Source organism: Aotus nancymaae, unplaced genomic scaffold, assembly GCF_030222135.1.
Source record: "Aotus nancymaae isolate 86718 unplaced genomic scaffold, 86718_ANA_hifiasm-v0.15.2.pri h1tg000067l, whole genome shotgun sequence".
NCBI classification, from domain to species: Eukaryota; Metazoa; Chordata; class Mammalia; order Primates; family Aotidae; genus Aotus; species Aotus nancymaae.
The window spans coordinates 31,733,163-31,746,504 of NW_026988482.1; the positions used below are offsets into that span (position 1 = coordinate 31,733,163).

The 13,342-nt window shown below is 42.7% G+C and overlaps 2 protein-coding genes across 4 annotated transcripts in view; one reads left to right on the plus strand and one right to left on the minus strand.

Annotated features, from left to right (window-relative positions):
• HESX1 (HESX homeobox 1) overlaps positions 1 to 7,877 on the minus strand; it is a 29,164-nt gene extending 21,287 nt beyond the window's left edge. The window contains exons 1-2 of the mRNA XM_012460791.3: positions 7,799 to 7,877; positions 6,598 to 6,638 (exon numbers count right to left, since the gene is read on the minus strand). The gene's annotated coding sequence lies outside the window, so the exon portion shown is untranslated. The remainder of the gene's footprint in view (positions 1 to 6,597; positions 6,639 to 7,798) is intronic.
• Positions 7,878 to 8,112: 235 nt separating this feature from the next.
• APPL1 (adaptor protein, phosphotyrosine interacting with PH domain and leucine zipper 1) overlaps positions 8,113 to 13,342 on the plus strand; it is a 45,878-nt gene continuing 40,648 nt past the window's right edge. The window contains exon 1 of one of the 3 annotated variants that reach the window (XM_012460792.2): positions 8,113 to 8,202. In XM_012460792.2, the coding sequence (XP_012316215.1) occupies positions 8,149 to 8,202 (54 nt within the window). In that variant the 5' untranslated portion in view covers positions 8,113 to 8,148. Of the gene's footprint in view, positions 8,203 to 9,832; positions 9,930 to 10,937; positions 10,985 to 13,342 lie in introns of those variants that run through there. The other 2 variants (XM_012460794.3, XM_012460793.3) reach the window with 2 other exon arrangements.

Sequence of the window (13,342 nt, forward strand, 5' to 3'; positions counted from 1 at the left end):
TTCTATAGCACTTATGACATTTTAATATACTACATTTCTTTATTTTGATATATACGATAAGGTTCACCCAGGCTGGGGTGCCAGGGTGCAATCATAGCTCACTGCAGCTATGTAGCTGCAATATGCTATACTTCTTTTTTTTTTTTTTTTTTTTTGAGACGGAGTTCGCTCTTGTTACCGATCTCGGCTCACCGCAACCTCCGCCTGCTGGGTTCAGGCAATTCTCCTGCCTCAGCCTCCTGAGTAGCTGGGATTACAGGCACACGCCACCATGCCCAGTTAATTTTTTGTATTTTTAGTAGAGACGGGGGTTTCACCATGTTGACCAGGATGGTCTCGATCTCTTGACCTCGTGATCCACCCGCCTCGGCCTCCCAAAGTGCTGGGATTACAGGCGTGAGCCACCGCGCCCGGCCCAATATGCTATACTTCTAATACTACTTACTATGTTTATTTTTTATTGTCTGTCTTTCTCCCCACCATATCTACTAACCTATAGCTCCAGAAGGGCAGAGATTTTTTATTGTTTTGTTCATTATTTAATAAATATTTGTTGAATGAAGACAGAAATTCCCTGAGGTAGTTTGAATCCTAAATTAATGGCGCCATCTAGTGTTCCAGGAAGGATGTGTGAATTAACCCTGAGAGTCATATTTGCATAAGCCATGGGATAAATAGTACTGGTATAATCAATTCTGTTACTCTGTTTTTCACTGCCCTCTGTGGCTCTGAAAATATTAAAATGTTTTCAATGATCAAACAGGCATAGGGCATATTAACTTCCCTAAAAGCATTTTTTTTGAGACAGGTTATTGCAGTCACCCAGGCTGCAGTGCAGTGGCAAGATCACGGCTCACTGTAGCCTCAACCTCCTGGGCTCAAGCAATCCTCCCACTTCAGCTTCCTGAGTAGCTGGGACTACCGGCGTGTGTCACCACACCTGGCTAATTTTTATTATTTATTTATTTTTGTATTTTTTTTTTCTGAGACGGAGTTTTGCTCTTGTTGCCCAGGCTGGAGTGCAATGGTGCAATCTCAGCTCACCGCAACCTCTGCCTCCCAGGTTGAAGCGATTCTCCTGCCTCAGCCTCCCAAGTAGCTGGGATTACAGACATGCACCACCATGTCCAGCTAATTTCGTATTTTTAGTAGAGATGGGGTTTCTCCATGTGAGTCAGGCTGGTCTCAAACTTCTGACCTCAGGTAATACACCTGCCTCAGCCTCCCAAAGTACTGGGATTACAGGCATGAGCCACCACGCCCAGCTAATTTTTAAAGTTTTTGTAGAGACACTCTCTTACCATGTTGCCTGGGTTAGTCTCAAACTCCTAGGCTCAAGCAATCCTCCCGCCTCAGTCTCCCAAAATGTTGGGATTACAGGTGTGAGCCACCGCCCCCAGCCTAAGAGCAATTTTTTTTCCCACTGATTTGACTGTTCCTTCTAGAATTCCTGTGTGAGGTAAGCATCATGAAAGTCTTCTTTTACCTTTGGGGCACCTCCACTCCCTGACTGCCAAAAAAAAAAAAAAAACCCTCTCAAAAATCTCAAAATGGCAATAATCTTGGCTATTTTGGTAATTGTTTTGGTATAATTCTCCTCCAGCATTTCAAAATACATATTTATTGATTTTGAAATTTTGGTTTTGGCCTCAAAAGCCCCCAAATCCAAGTGATAAAACATTAGCAAGGGTAACTAGTATTATTTAAAATAGCATCAGAATTCTCTAAGGTAATGAGCCCAATCTTCTGATGTAGAAAATATTGGGTTTTTAAAAAATATGATAGGGACACAAACAAAAGCTTCCTTAAAACTATTAAAATATTTTAATATTTAATAGTTGAAAACCAAAAAGTTAATCACTTCATTTTTACTGAATGCTTATTGTGCTAGGAGCTACTCTGAAAGCTCATTAATCATCTTAACAACCCTATTAATGTAGGTTCTCTAGTATTAAGCTCCGTTTTTCAGATGACAGAATGGAGAAACAGAGAAGTTAAGTAATTTGACTAAAGTCACAGAGCTACTAAACAGTGGAGCCAGAATTTAAATCACAGCCCAAGCCCACGAGTTCATAACTATGTTCTCATCTACCTCCCTACAAAAGGGGAATGATACTGTTCTGTGTTAAAGTTCTTGGCCTAGTGAAACTAATTAATTAATTAATGCAGTTTTCTACAAAGGAATCAAGGCAACCATAAAGAAACAAAAGCATACACAATTTTCCTAGAAGTAAGGTTTTTTTTCTTTTTACAGTCAAGAAGTTGAAGATGCAGAATTGTCCCATGTTCTAAGGATGCTATGGCAATGAGCAAAAGCGGCATCAAAGTCAAGGTCAAAGGCAGAAGCTAGTTTGCAGTGGCATAATGAAGAACCAGTCGGTCCTTACTGCCCTCTCACCGCTTTTTACAACCCATTGCTCAGAAGTTTTTGTTCTACTTTCCAATTGTCCAAAGCTTCCCCCTACTCTGCAACTGGCTGTCATGTTTTAAAATAGATTAAATGACTCAAGTTCCCAAAATACCAATTTTCTTGAAAGCTGCTATTTCCTGAATCTGCTTTATCTCAGCCAGGTGTTAAAATAATAATTGAATTATCTGTTAAAGTTAGTCCTATTAAGGAGTGATTTACTAGGCAACACCCAGAATTTTTTGCATTATACATTATACTCTTAAGAAGGAGTATGAATTTCCCAGAATTTTAGAATGATGGAGTCTTTCAAAGGGTATTTGTGAGTAGGTGGTTTCCAGGCTCATTAACCTGGAACTGATGTCCCTCTCACCATCCTCATCTGGAACCTAGAATTCCTTTTCTAAATGTTTGCTTGACTCTTTATTTTTTGTTAATTCTTTTTTTTTCTTTAGACTGAGTCTTGCTTTGTCACCCAGGTGGGAGTGCAGTGGTGCGATCTCAGCTCACTGCAACCTCCACCTCCTGGATTCAAGCAATTCTCCTGCCTCAGCTTCCCGAGTAGCTGGATTACAGGCACCCACCACTATGCTTGGCTAACTCTTGTATTTTTAGTAGAGACGGGGTGTCACCATGTTGGCCAGGCTGGGGTCTCGAACTCCTGACCTCAGGTGATCCACCTGCCTCGGCCTCCCAAAGTGCTGGGATTATAGGCATGAGCCACTACACCCAGCTAATTTTTAAATTTTTTGTAGAGATGCTGTCTTACCATGTTGCCCAGGTTAGTCTCAAACTCCTGGGCTCAAGCAATCCTCCCACCTTGACTTCCCAAAGTGCTAGGATTATAGCATGAGCCACGGTGCCCACCTGACTCTTTAAATTTTTAAAATACAAAGTGATTTGGAAAGAGAAATATCTATTCTTCATCTCGGATAGAGTTTTTCCTCACGTGGTTTGTGTGTTACCCTCTTTAGACTTTACTGGAGAGATTCCCAGCCCTAACTCTGACCTACTACACCAAAATCTTCCAGCAAGGCTCAGGAATCTGTATTCTGTCAATGTTCCCAGATGATTTTTATGTGTGTGTAAGTTTGGAAACCACTGACCTAAAGGATAATTTTTAAAAGTAAAGCAACAGCATCATTTGGATTATTGGATTCTTTCCTATTACAGATCACAGACCAGAACTTCAAGGAGTATCATGTAAAAACCTAATTATAAGACCAAATATAATTTTAGGAGACTAATAATTAACAACTCTATTTACAAGACTGCATGTCCTTTTGTTGTAAATTATACATGTTGTAAATTACACGTATAATTCTCAAGGTATACATGTGAAACATCTTAAAGAAATCCTTGGTGGATGTTGTTTAATCCTGACTTGCCTTCCGTAAAATTAACCAGTTATTGCCCAAGTTTTTACTACCGACACATGAGTCTCCAGTAACCCCTAAGGCAGTCTCTGAACAAGCCTGTATAAAAGAAAAATGGCTTAAAATGAATTGAGTTTGGGCCTCTCACGCCTGTAATCCCAGTGCTTTGGGAGGCCGAAGCGGGAGGATCACGAGGTCAAGAGATGGAGACCAACCTGGCCAACATGGTGAAACCCCGTCTCTATCAAAAATACAAAAACTAGCCGAGCGTGGTGGCGTGTGCATGTAGTCCCAGCCACTCAGGAGGCTAAGGCAGGAGAATCGCTTGAGGCTGGGAGGCAGAGATTGCAGTGAGTCAAGATCGCGCCACTGCACTCCAGCCTGGTAACAGAGCGAGATTCCGTCTCAAAAAAAAAAAAGAAATGAACTGAGTTTGGTTAACTGTACAAAACTTAGGCTGATTAAACTTAAACTGGTTGTCTGTAGGGCCATGGGGCCCCACAGGGTCGTGGGGTGTCCTTTATGCTGTGCTGAGGTGCAGGATCCGAAAAGCAAAGAGACAGGACACTGAAGAACTGGTGAAGAGTATCTGGACTCAGGGGGCCACACCACCTGTGAGTGGAGGTCGGCGAGAGCCCCAAATGCCCAGAAGCATCTGTATTTATTAGGTACAAGCAGGGGGCAGGGTCGTGAGTGAAGTCATCATCTATAGGCTTAGTAATAGGGCATACAAAATCATGTGAGTCACAAGCAAGAGGGCCATCCCATTATGTCACTTGGGCAGAGAGGTGGGCCATGCGCAGTAGGGGGCATGCCATGTGCAGTAGTAGAGGGTCATGTACAGAAAAGGGGTCCACCCCCATTAGGTCACTGAGGCAAGGATGTGGGCTGTGTGCAACAGGTGTCGCGCATAACACTTCTTATTTGAGGGCTGGAGACTTCAAAGGATTTCTAATAAGAGGATACTGTAAGATTAATGCAGTGGAAGCTGACAGACTTGTGCTCTTCTCTTAAGATATTTATGGGAGGATGATTTGAGCTAGCACAGAAGTGAGAAAAGACTGACAGGGGGTACAGCCACCGTGACTGGTCACACCAGAGGGGTTCTTCACCCTCCGTTATTTCCAGGATCTCAGGCCTGAAGCCTACTTTCCACAGGAACTGGATGCAAGGTACTACAACTCCTTTATCAGGAGAGGCTCTTGCTCCAAGCCTGCCATACAGCGTATGCCCTTTCAGGCAGGGACGCCACCACCTGGGTCTTCGGTTCTTGTCCTGGTCTAGCTGTTTTCCCATGTACTGCTTCTGTTCTGTGACTGCTCTAGGCATTCCTCCTACTACAAACTACTATATGGTTATATAGAAGGATTCTATAAATCAGCACTAAAAGTGTCAGTACAGCTCTGACTATAATACCTATATGATTATATAGAAAGATTATATAGAACTAAGTATGCTAGATAAAAGTATTAAGTATGATTATATAAGCTAGATATATGTAAGCAGTAAGTTATACTTCAGGCACTAATTCTATAAACTAATATATGATCATATTTAAAGGATTATATAAAGGAAATAGCTGAGTAATAACACTATAAACTAAGATATTCTTCAGGCACTAATTGTGCCTGGGGTCTGGACAGTTCCCCTTCCTTTGTGCCCCTTGGGGGTGTTACCCACAGTTCTCAAAAAGGACTGTGAATTCTGCAGCTTTGGAGATGTTTTAACCTAGGAAATACAACCACATTTTTGGATGAGCAGGGTATACAGTGACCTAACACCAGAGAATCCAAATAGAAGGTTAAAACTGGATTCTAGCCCACATAGGTTAAAACTAGATTTGACTAAACCTACCTCTTCATCCAATTGAACGTGAACCTGTTTATTTTTTGTTATTTTGTAAACAGAATTCCTTGCCATTCTGCGATAATGTAACGGCCTCTTGAGAATCCTTTACAGAAACACAGTTTATATGTGTATAACATACTAAAAAGGAAACCATTTAACTTGATAATACCACACCCAGATAATTCAGATACCTAATAAAATTTTTAATTGGAATTATTTGGTTTGGCCAAGTTAATTGGGTAACAGGTACTTTTCTTTTTTTTTTTTTTTTTGAGACGGAGTTTCGCTCTTGATACCCAGGCTGGAGTGCAATGGCGCGATCTCGGCTCACCGCAACCTCCGCCTCCTGGGTTCAGGCAATTCTCCTGCCTCAGCCTCCTGAGTAGCTGGGATTACAGGCACGTGCCACCGTGCCCAGCTAATTTTTTGTATTAGTAGAGACGGGGTTTCACCATGTTGACCAGGATGGTCTCGATCTCTTGACCTCGTGATCCACCCGCCTCAGCCTCCCAAAGTGCTGGGATTACAGGCTTGAGCCACCGCGCCCGGCCTCTTTTTTTTTTTTTTTGAGACGGAGTCTTACTCTGTCGCCCAGGCTGGAGTGCAGTGTTGTAATCTCAGCTCACTGCAACCTCTGCCTCCCAGGTTGAAGCAATTCTCCTGCCTCAGCCGCCAAAGTAGCTGAGACTACAGGTGCGTCACCATGTCCAGCTAATTTTTGTATTTTTAGTAGAGACAGGGTTTTGTCATGTTAGCCAGGCTGGTCTCAAACTCCTGACCTCAGGTGATCCACCCGCCATGGCCTCACAAAGTGCTGGGATTACAGGCATGAGCCACAGTGCCCCAACTCTTTTTTTCTTATACTTTGTTTACACCCTTCATTTACTCCTGATTCTTATCAGTTGTCACTACCTTTGTTCTCCTTCATTTAAAATTTAACTCAGTTCAGTCAGGAAGGTCATTTACCTTGAAAGTCTTCCTTCTTTAGAGCTGGGGTGCATGGTGTTCTTGCTGGTAGAGTAGAAATGAGATATCAAGGAAAAAGAACCTATAATACAACTGGGAACCCTTAACTCATTGTAAGAACTGACTCCAAACCAACTTCCTCAAAAACTAAAGAACTCTTCCAGAGAGCGACTAGTTGATCTAAGGGGAGAGCTTTTAAAGACTGTAACACTAAAATACTTCTGTAAAACTACAATGCAAATCTACCCGACAAAACTTCAAAAATATAATTTTCTCTTTCCTTAGAGAGACCATAGGAAAATCTACTATTTTCGTTTAAAACACATAACTTCTATTTGTTACTATATTTGGATTTGTGCTACTACTATTCTGGATTTGTTCCCATGTATCTGTGGAACCAGGCCCCTAATAATCTTTACTCAGCATCTCTGCTATTTCTTGAATGAAAATGGAAAGGATTCGTGCAATTAATGGCTAGATGTTTAGAAGACACTAGCTATTTTGCTATTTTCTGTGTATACAGATGAAAGCCTACAACTTTACAGAGACATAAACGAGCCAGGCTGAGAGATTGGGAAAGATGAAGAGGGAAGAGGAAAGGATGGGCTTGTAGCCCTCATCCGGTCAATCTCAACTTAGAGCTTCACTTTATTGTAAAATTAGAGGCTAAACCTATTTAAAGCCTCTTCCAAAACTTTTTGATGAAACAGAAATGCCAATCAGTTACCAACATAATTAACAGTGTATCCTGATTTTTAAAAGATGTCTCCCTTTGTGATTTGTTGGAGTTTCAGCGTCAGTCCTGAAGGACTGACCTTGAGAGGCCAGGTAGGAACTGATAGACTGGCAACTAAGTCATATGTTTTCAACGGAATATACCGATATTCAAGTGTCCAAAAAAATAATTTCGAGCCTACTGTTCACAAGTTTGCCAGAAAGCCCTGTTATTGAGACAACTTCGGATCTCAGATACATGAGTTGGTCAGCACCATTCTGCTGGAGGGGATTAAGACTGGATGCTTCGAGCGGAGTTGGGAAGGAAACTACAAGGCGCCAGCAGTAGGGCTTTTTTCAAGGTCTCTGCCGAAAAATGTTGCCGGAAAAGTCAACCCGCTCCAAATTTCCCGGTGTGGCCCTCAGTCGAGGCTCCGGTTCCCTGCGCCGGAAAGCTGGGGGAGACGGTCCCCTACGATTTAGATACAAACGCGCGCGTGCAGGAAAGGCCATCCCAGGGCAGGCACTACCACCTCCGCCGCTTCCGACGCCCGCGCTCGCGGGAGCGACTCGCACCGCACGGAAACCTCCGAACCAACGCCGCCGCGCCGATGGGCGTCCCCGCGAGCCAATGGACACGCCGAGGGGCGGGGCAGGGAGGCCGAGGGGGCGGGATTTCCCGCACGGTCGCTCGGCGCCTGGAGAAGGCAGTGCTGGCGGGTACAGCGGCAGCGCCTGCCTGAGAAGGGCGGGCCAGGGTCAGCTGCTGCGGGCGGGCCGGCGCGGGGAGCTGTGGGCGGCCGCTGCGTCTCCTGCCGCCGCCCTCCCTCCGCCACGATGCCGGGGATAGACAAGCTGCCCATCGAGGAGACGCTGGAGGACAGCCCGCAGGTGAGGCGCGGGCGCTGGTGGGCGACGAGGGAGAGACGGGCTGGCCGACCCCAGGCCTGGCGCCTGCGCCGCTCCCGCAGGTGCCCGCCCCGGCCCAGGTGGGCGCCGTCGCCGCCCGGGGCCCCCGCCCGTCGCAGGCCGCACCCCGAGCTGTCGAGGCTGGGCCCGCCGCCCGAGGCCCGCGTGGGCCTGCTCCGCTGGGCCGAGGGCCGCGGGCGGAGACCGAGCCGCTGGTGCTCGTGGGCCGGGCGGTCACGTACGCGCGCGGGTCTGCTTTTTATTTGATGAAAGGCGCCGTTTTTATCGCCGTGATGTGAGGTGCTAAATCTCGATCCTGGAATTGTCTCCCCGAGAAATGCAGAAGGGAGAGAAACCCTAGTAGCCTTATTTAATGATTTCCAAGGCTCAGCAAGCTAGGGAAGGAAATGGATAGTTTTTCTTCGGGAGAGGCTGGAAGGCTGTGTGTGAATACTTAACGGCAAAGCCTGCGACGGGTTCTGGAGCCCAAGACTGCTCTCCCCCGCCGAGTGTGCCCGTGTCGCGGCCGTGACTGTGGTCGCTGTCACTCGAGCTGTACACGGCGAGTGATGGAAGGTGCCTTCGATCCTCGACTGCTGCGCCGCTCTCTGCAGACTTGGCCTTAATAAACTCATCAAAATAAAGGCCCTGTGTTCTCTGTGTCGGAATGATGCTGGTGTGGTTGCTCTAGCTTAAGACAGTTTTGGAAAATGTAACTATTTGATATTTTTTCAGTAATGAAGAATGAAATCAGCTATACTTTTTAAAATGTTGGCAGGGGATGTAACTTGCATAGGGAAAACTTCATTTCTAAGCCTGTCTTTTTACACGATAATTTAAACAGTTTAACACGGTGTTGCTGGTTGGACACCACTTAGAATGAAACATTTCTGAATTATTGCTTATTTAGAAATGCAGTTGCTCCTACTTCATGTGTCTTTACAGTTGAACATGGCCTCCAAAGAAGAAAAGCAGAAGAGGTCTAGATTTCCCTTTCCTGGTTGGCACTTCTGCCTTGGATTTTGTGCTAGCGTTAATTGCCAAGTTGAAATGGAGCTCTGATTGTAGAATTGATTTGTTCCTTTTCATTCTGAAAGTTATCTTCACAGGCCAGTTGCCTGCTGCTAATGTACTCTTATCAGCCTATACTGACAAAAAGAGAAACTCACATTTGGTTTATCTTGATTGCCAGTATACCCAGTTCAATTTTTTCTTGATGATTTCTCCATATAAAGTTATAAACTATATTTGTTTCAGATGATTGGCAGAAAGCTTGTGGAATTGGTCAGGTGAACTTTGTCGTTTTACTTTTTATTATGTGAGATTCAACAGGCTGCCTTACCTTCTCTTACCTGGCTTTTCTTTAAAAAATAGCCCATAAAGACTATAAATGGCTCAGAATGGATTGCGCATTGCCCTAGATATGACTTGTGAGGCAGAGACAAACTCTTGACTCATCTGATTTCTTGAGCTTTTTACAAAGATTGGTTTACAACTTAAGAATTGTGGTTTTTTGTTTTTGCAAGCATGTATCATACTAGTGTCAGTTTACAGTGTATTTGTTTGTTTTTTTGAGATAGGGGTCTTGCTATGTTGCCTAGGCTGGAGAGCAATGCTGTTCACAGACATTATCATAGTGCACTACACACTGGAACTCCTTTGCTTAATCAGTCGTCCTGCCTCATTCTCCCTAGCAGCTGAAACTACAGGTATGTGACACTGTGACAGCTAATTTTTAATGAAGTAGGCACATTGATATTCCTTCAGTGTTTAAAGACAGTAAGTTTGAACTAGGTAAAGTTTACTTGGGAAACTTAATTGGGACAACTGGGATTTAGAAAGTGTAGATACTTAGAGGTGATTCTTAGGTTGAACCTGTGACAGAATGAAAAGCCTGGGCCGGGCGCGGTGGCTCACGCACTTTGGGAGGCCGAGGCGGGTGGATCATGAGGTCAAGAGATCGAGACCATCCTGGTCAATATGGTGAAACCCTGTCTCTACTAAAAATACAAAAAATTAGCTGGGCATTGTGGCACATGCCTGTAATCCCAGCTACTCAGGAGGCTGAGGCAGGAGAATTGCCTGAACCCAGGAGGCGGAGGTTGCGGTGAGCCGAGATCGCGCCATTGCACTCCAGCCTGGGTAACAAGAGCAAAACTTTGTCTCAAAAAAAAAAAGAAAAGAAAAGCCTTGGATTTAGAATTGAGGTAGTTTTTAGTCATCACTGCCACTTATTACCTTCTGCTTTAGGTCAAATCACTCGACTTCTCTGAACCTTAGCTGTTGTGCTTCGATGGCGTGTTTTTATTTTTGACTCTGATTATGAAAAATAATAGTTGCTTGTTTCAGAAAAATTGGAAGGTCTAGAAAAGAATACACACACAATTACCTGTCAGGTACTCAGCAAAACCCTATTAACAGTTTGCTTTCTTTATTCTACTGTTTTTTTTCTTCTACGTGTTTTAATGGAATTGAGATTATATTGTACATAATGATCTTTTTCCTGCTTTTAGCTTAACATTATAGCTTAAGTATCTTCATATGTTTTTATATTCCAAATAAAAAATTGTGAAGACTACACATTTCCTTAACAGATTTCACAACCCATTGCTGGACTTTTAGAGTTTTCCCAAAGTTTGGATTTTATAAATAGGGCTGAGATTAATGCTTTGGGCCATAAATTTTCTTCTCAGTTTGAACTGTTTTATCTACAATAGAGTCCAAGAAGTAGAGCAGCAAAGAATATGAAGACTTTAAAAAACTGGTAAGTTTTTGGGTTTTTTTTGAGACAGAGTCTCACTCTGTCGTCTAGGTTAGATTGCAGTGGCGCAGCCATGGATCAGCAACCTCAGGCTCTTGGGCACACCCCGCTAAGCCCAGCTACTTTTATTTTATTTATTTTATTTTATTTTGAAGATGGAGTTTTTCTCGTCGCCCAGGCTGGAGTGCAGTGGCGCGATCTCGGCTCACTGCAACCTCTGCCTCCTGGGTTCAAGTGATTCTCCTGTCTCAGCCTCCCAAGTAGCCCAACTAAAGAATTTTTTGTAGAGACAGGGTCTCACTATGTTGGCCAGGCTAGTCTTGAACTCCTGGCCTCAAGGGTTCCTCCCACCTCAGAGTCTCAAAGTGCTGGGATTACAGATGCGAGCCACTGTACCAGGCCTAAAAGTTTTTTATTTGATCAGTTTTTAATTGTTTTAGATTATTTAGATCTAATCAAAAGAGGCCTGCTGGTTGTTACATAAAAAAGTTAGAGCCTTGGCCAGCCCCAGTGGGTCATGCTTGTGAACACTTGAGGGTGGGAATTCAAGACCAGCCTGGGCAAAATAGCAAGACCTCATCTCTACAAAAAATAAAATTAACTGGGCATGGTGGTAGGAGCCTGTGGTTCCAGCTATTGAGGAGGCTAAGGCAGGAGGATCGATTGAGTCCAGGAGTCCATGGCTGCAGTGAGCTGTGAGCACACCATTGCACTCCAGCCTGGGCAATAGAATGAGGCTTTGCCTCAAAAAAAGAAAAAAGAAAAAAAAGAAGAGCCTAAGAGTGATAGAAGACTATCCTAAATTACAGTTATCTTTCTTTTAGTTTTGATTTATAGTAACTAGTTACTAAATTAGGGAGAATTTGCAAGTCCAAAATCCAGCTGATCAAGCATCTTTTAAGGATACTGCCTGGAACCTGGGGGGAAAAAAGCGTCTTTGGAATTACCTTGCCCAAACCACACAATTCTGCAAAAGATGATCCGTTGAGCCAGAAAATCTTAAGCTTATACTAGATGCCTTGTCCATATTTATATGTTTTGAAAATTAAAATCAAAATAAACCTTGTTAATTACTAAAAACAGATGATGTTTAAAAAAAAATTGGTTTTGTGTATAGATGTGTATCTTAATGATTTATCTATAATAGAACAGTGAAGACAAACCCCATTCCCAAAGGGAATCTTCTTCCTTTGTGTAATATGAAATACTCATAGATTATGAGATGTGCATTTCTCCCTAACATTTTAATGTTTCTGATTGGGATTCTTCTTACAGTAGATGGTATATTAACAATTGCTGTCAGTCAGGTAGCAGTAGTAATGTATTTCACATTGCCTGCCAATGTACATACTTGGTCGTTTCTCCTAGTAGCATGCTGGCCAAGTGTAGGCTCTCAGTGTTAAACTAACAACTCAATTTTACCACCATTTGAGGAAGGAATATCAATCCTGGTTGTTGTCTGAAAACCTTCCTTTGACACCTGGTGAGACGTCAAATGACATCATCAAAACTTGCTGAATGAGTGTTTAGGGACAAAAATGGAGCACGTCTAAGAAATACCTCCTCATGTCACAGAGACTAATAATGTATGGGAAAACATGGATATTGATGACTCTTGAGTCGAATAAGATTTGAACTCTGTGAAGTTTTAGAAATAAATGTGTGATGCTTATATTTCTTATATTTACCCAAGAGCTGTGTATGATAAAATTCTGTGTGAAGGTATGTTTCCATAAATATAAGGTAAAAAATTCAAGACATAAGAAAACCTTAAATTACAGCTTAATTGCCAGCATTGTTTTGTTTGAGTACTACAAAAATAAAAATGATGCATCTTACAATAGATACCATTATAGATTAAATGACATGGTACCATATTGATTCTATATTTCTAAGCTGCTAACTTTAAATAGTAATTATCCAATATTGAACTTGATATTGTTAACTTAAAATAGGGAATCTGTTTCAGCCTTGTTTGAGCTAAGAAGAGCTTTTAAATTTATTCTGCTACAAGTTTTTTACATAAATATGTAACTCCTTGAATTGGAATTACCCATTTTTAGAAAAAAATAGATAAATAAAATGGCAGATTTTTCTTAAGAATGGCAGTAGCCAAACAAGATTTCCTGATACTTTCTTTTTTACATCTTAAAATAGCACTATGGGGAATTGTAGTGGAGTATTTGAAAAAGATTCTGTTAAATCCAAATCTCTGAGGCCTGGGGAAGTAGAGGACAGAAAATAGGGACTTATTGGCATAATGATCTTGTGTCTTTTCCTCTTCTTTATACCATATTAACTTGGCTTTCTCCTCTCAAAATAGGAAGCTAAGGAATAAGTTGATTTTAAAAAAAAAAGGGC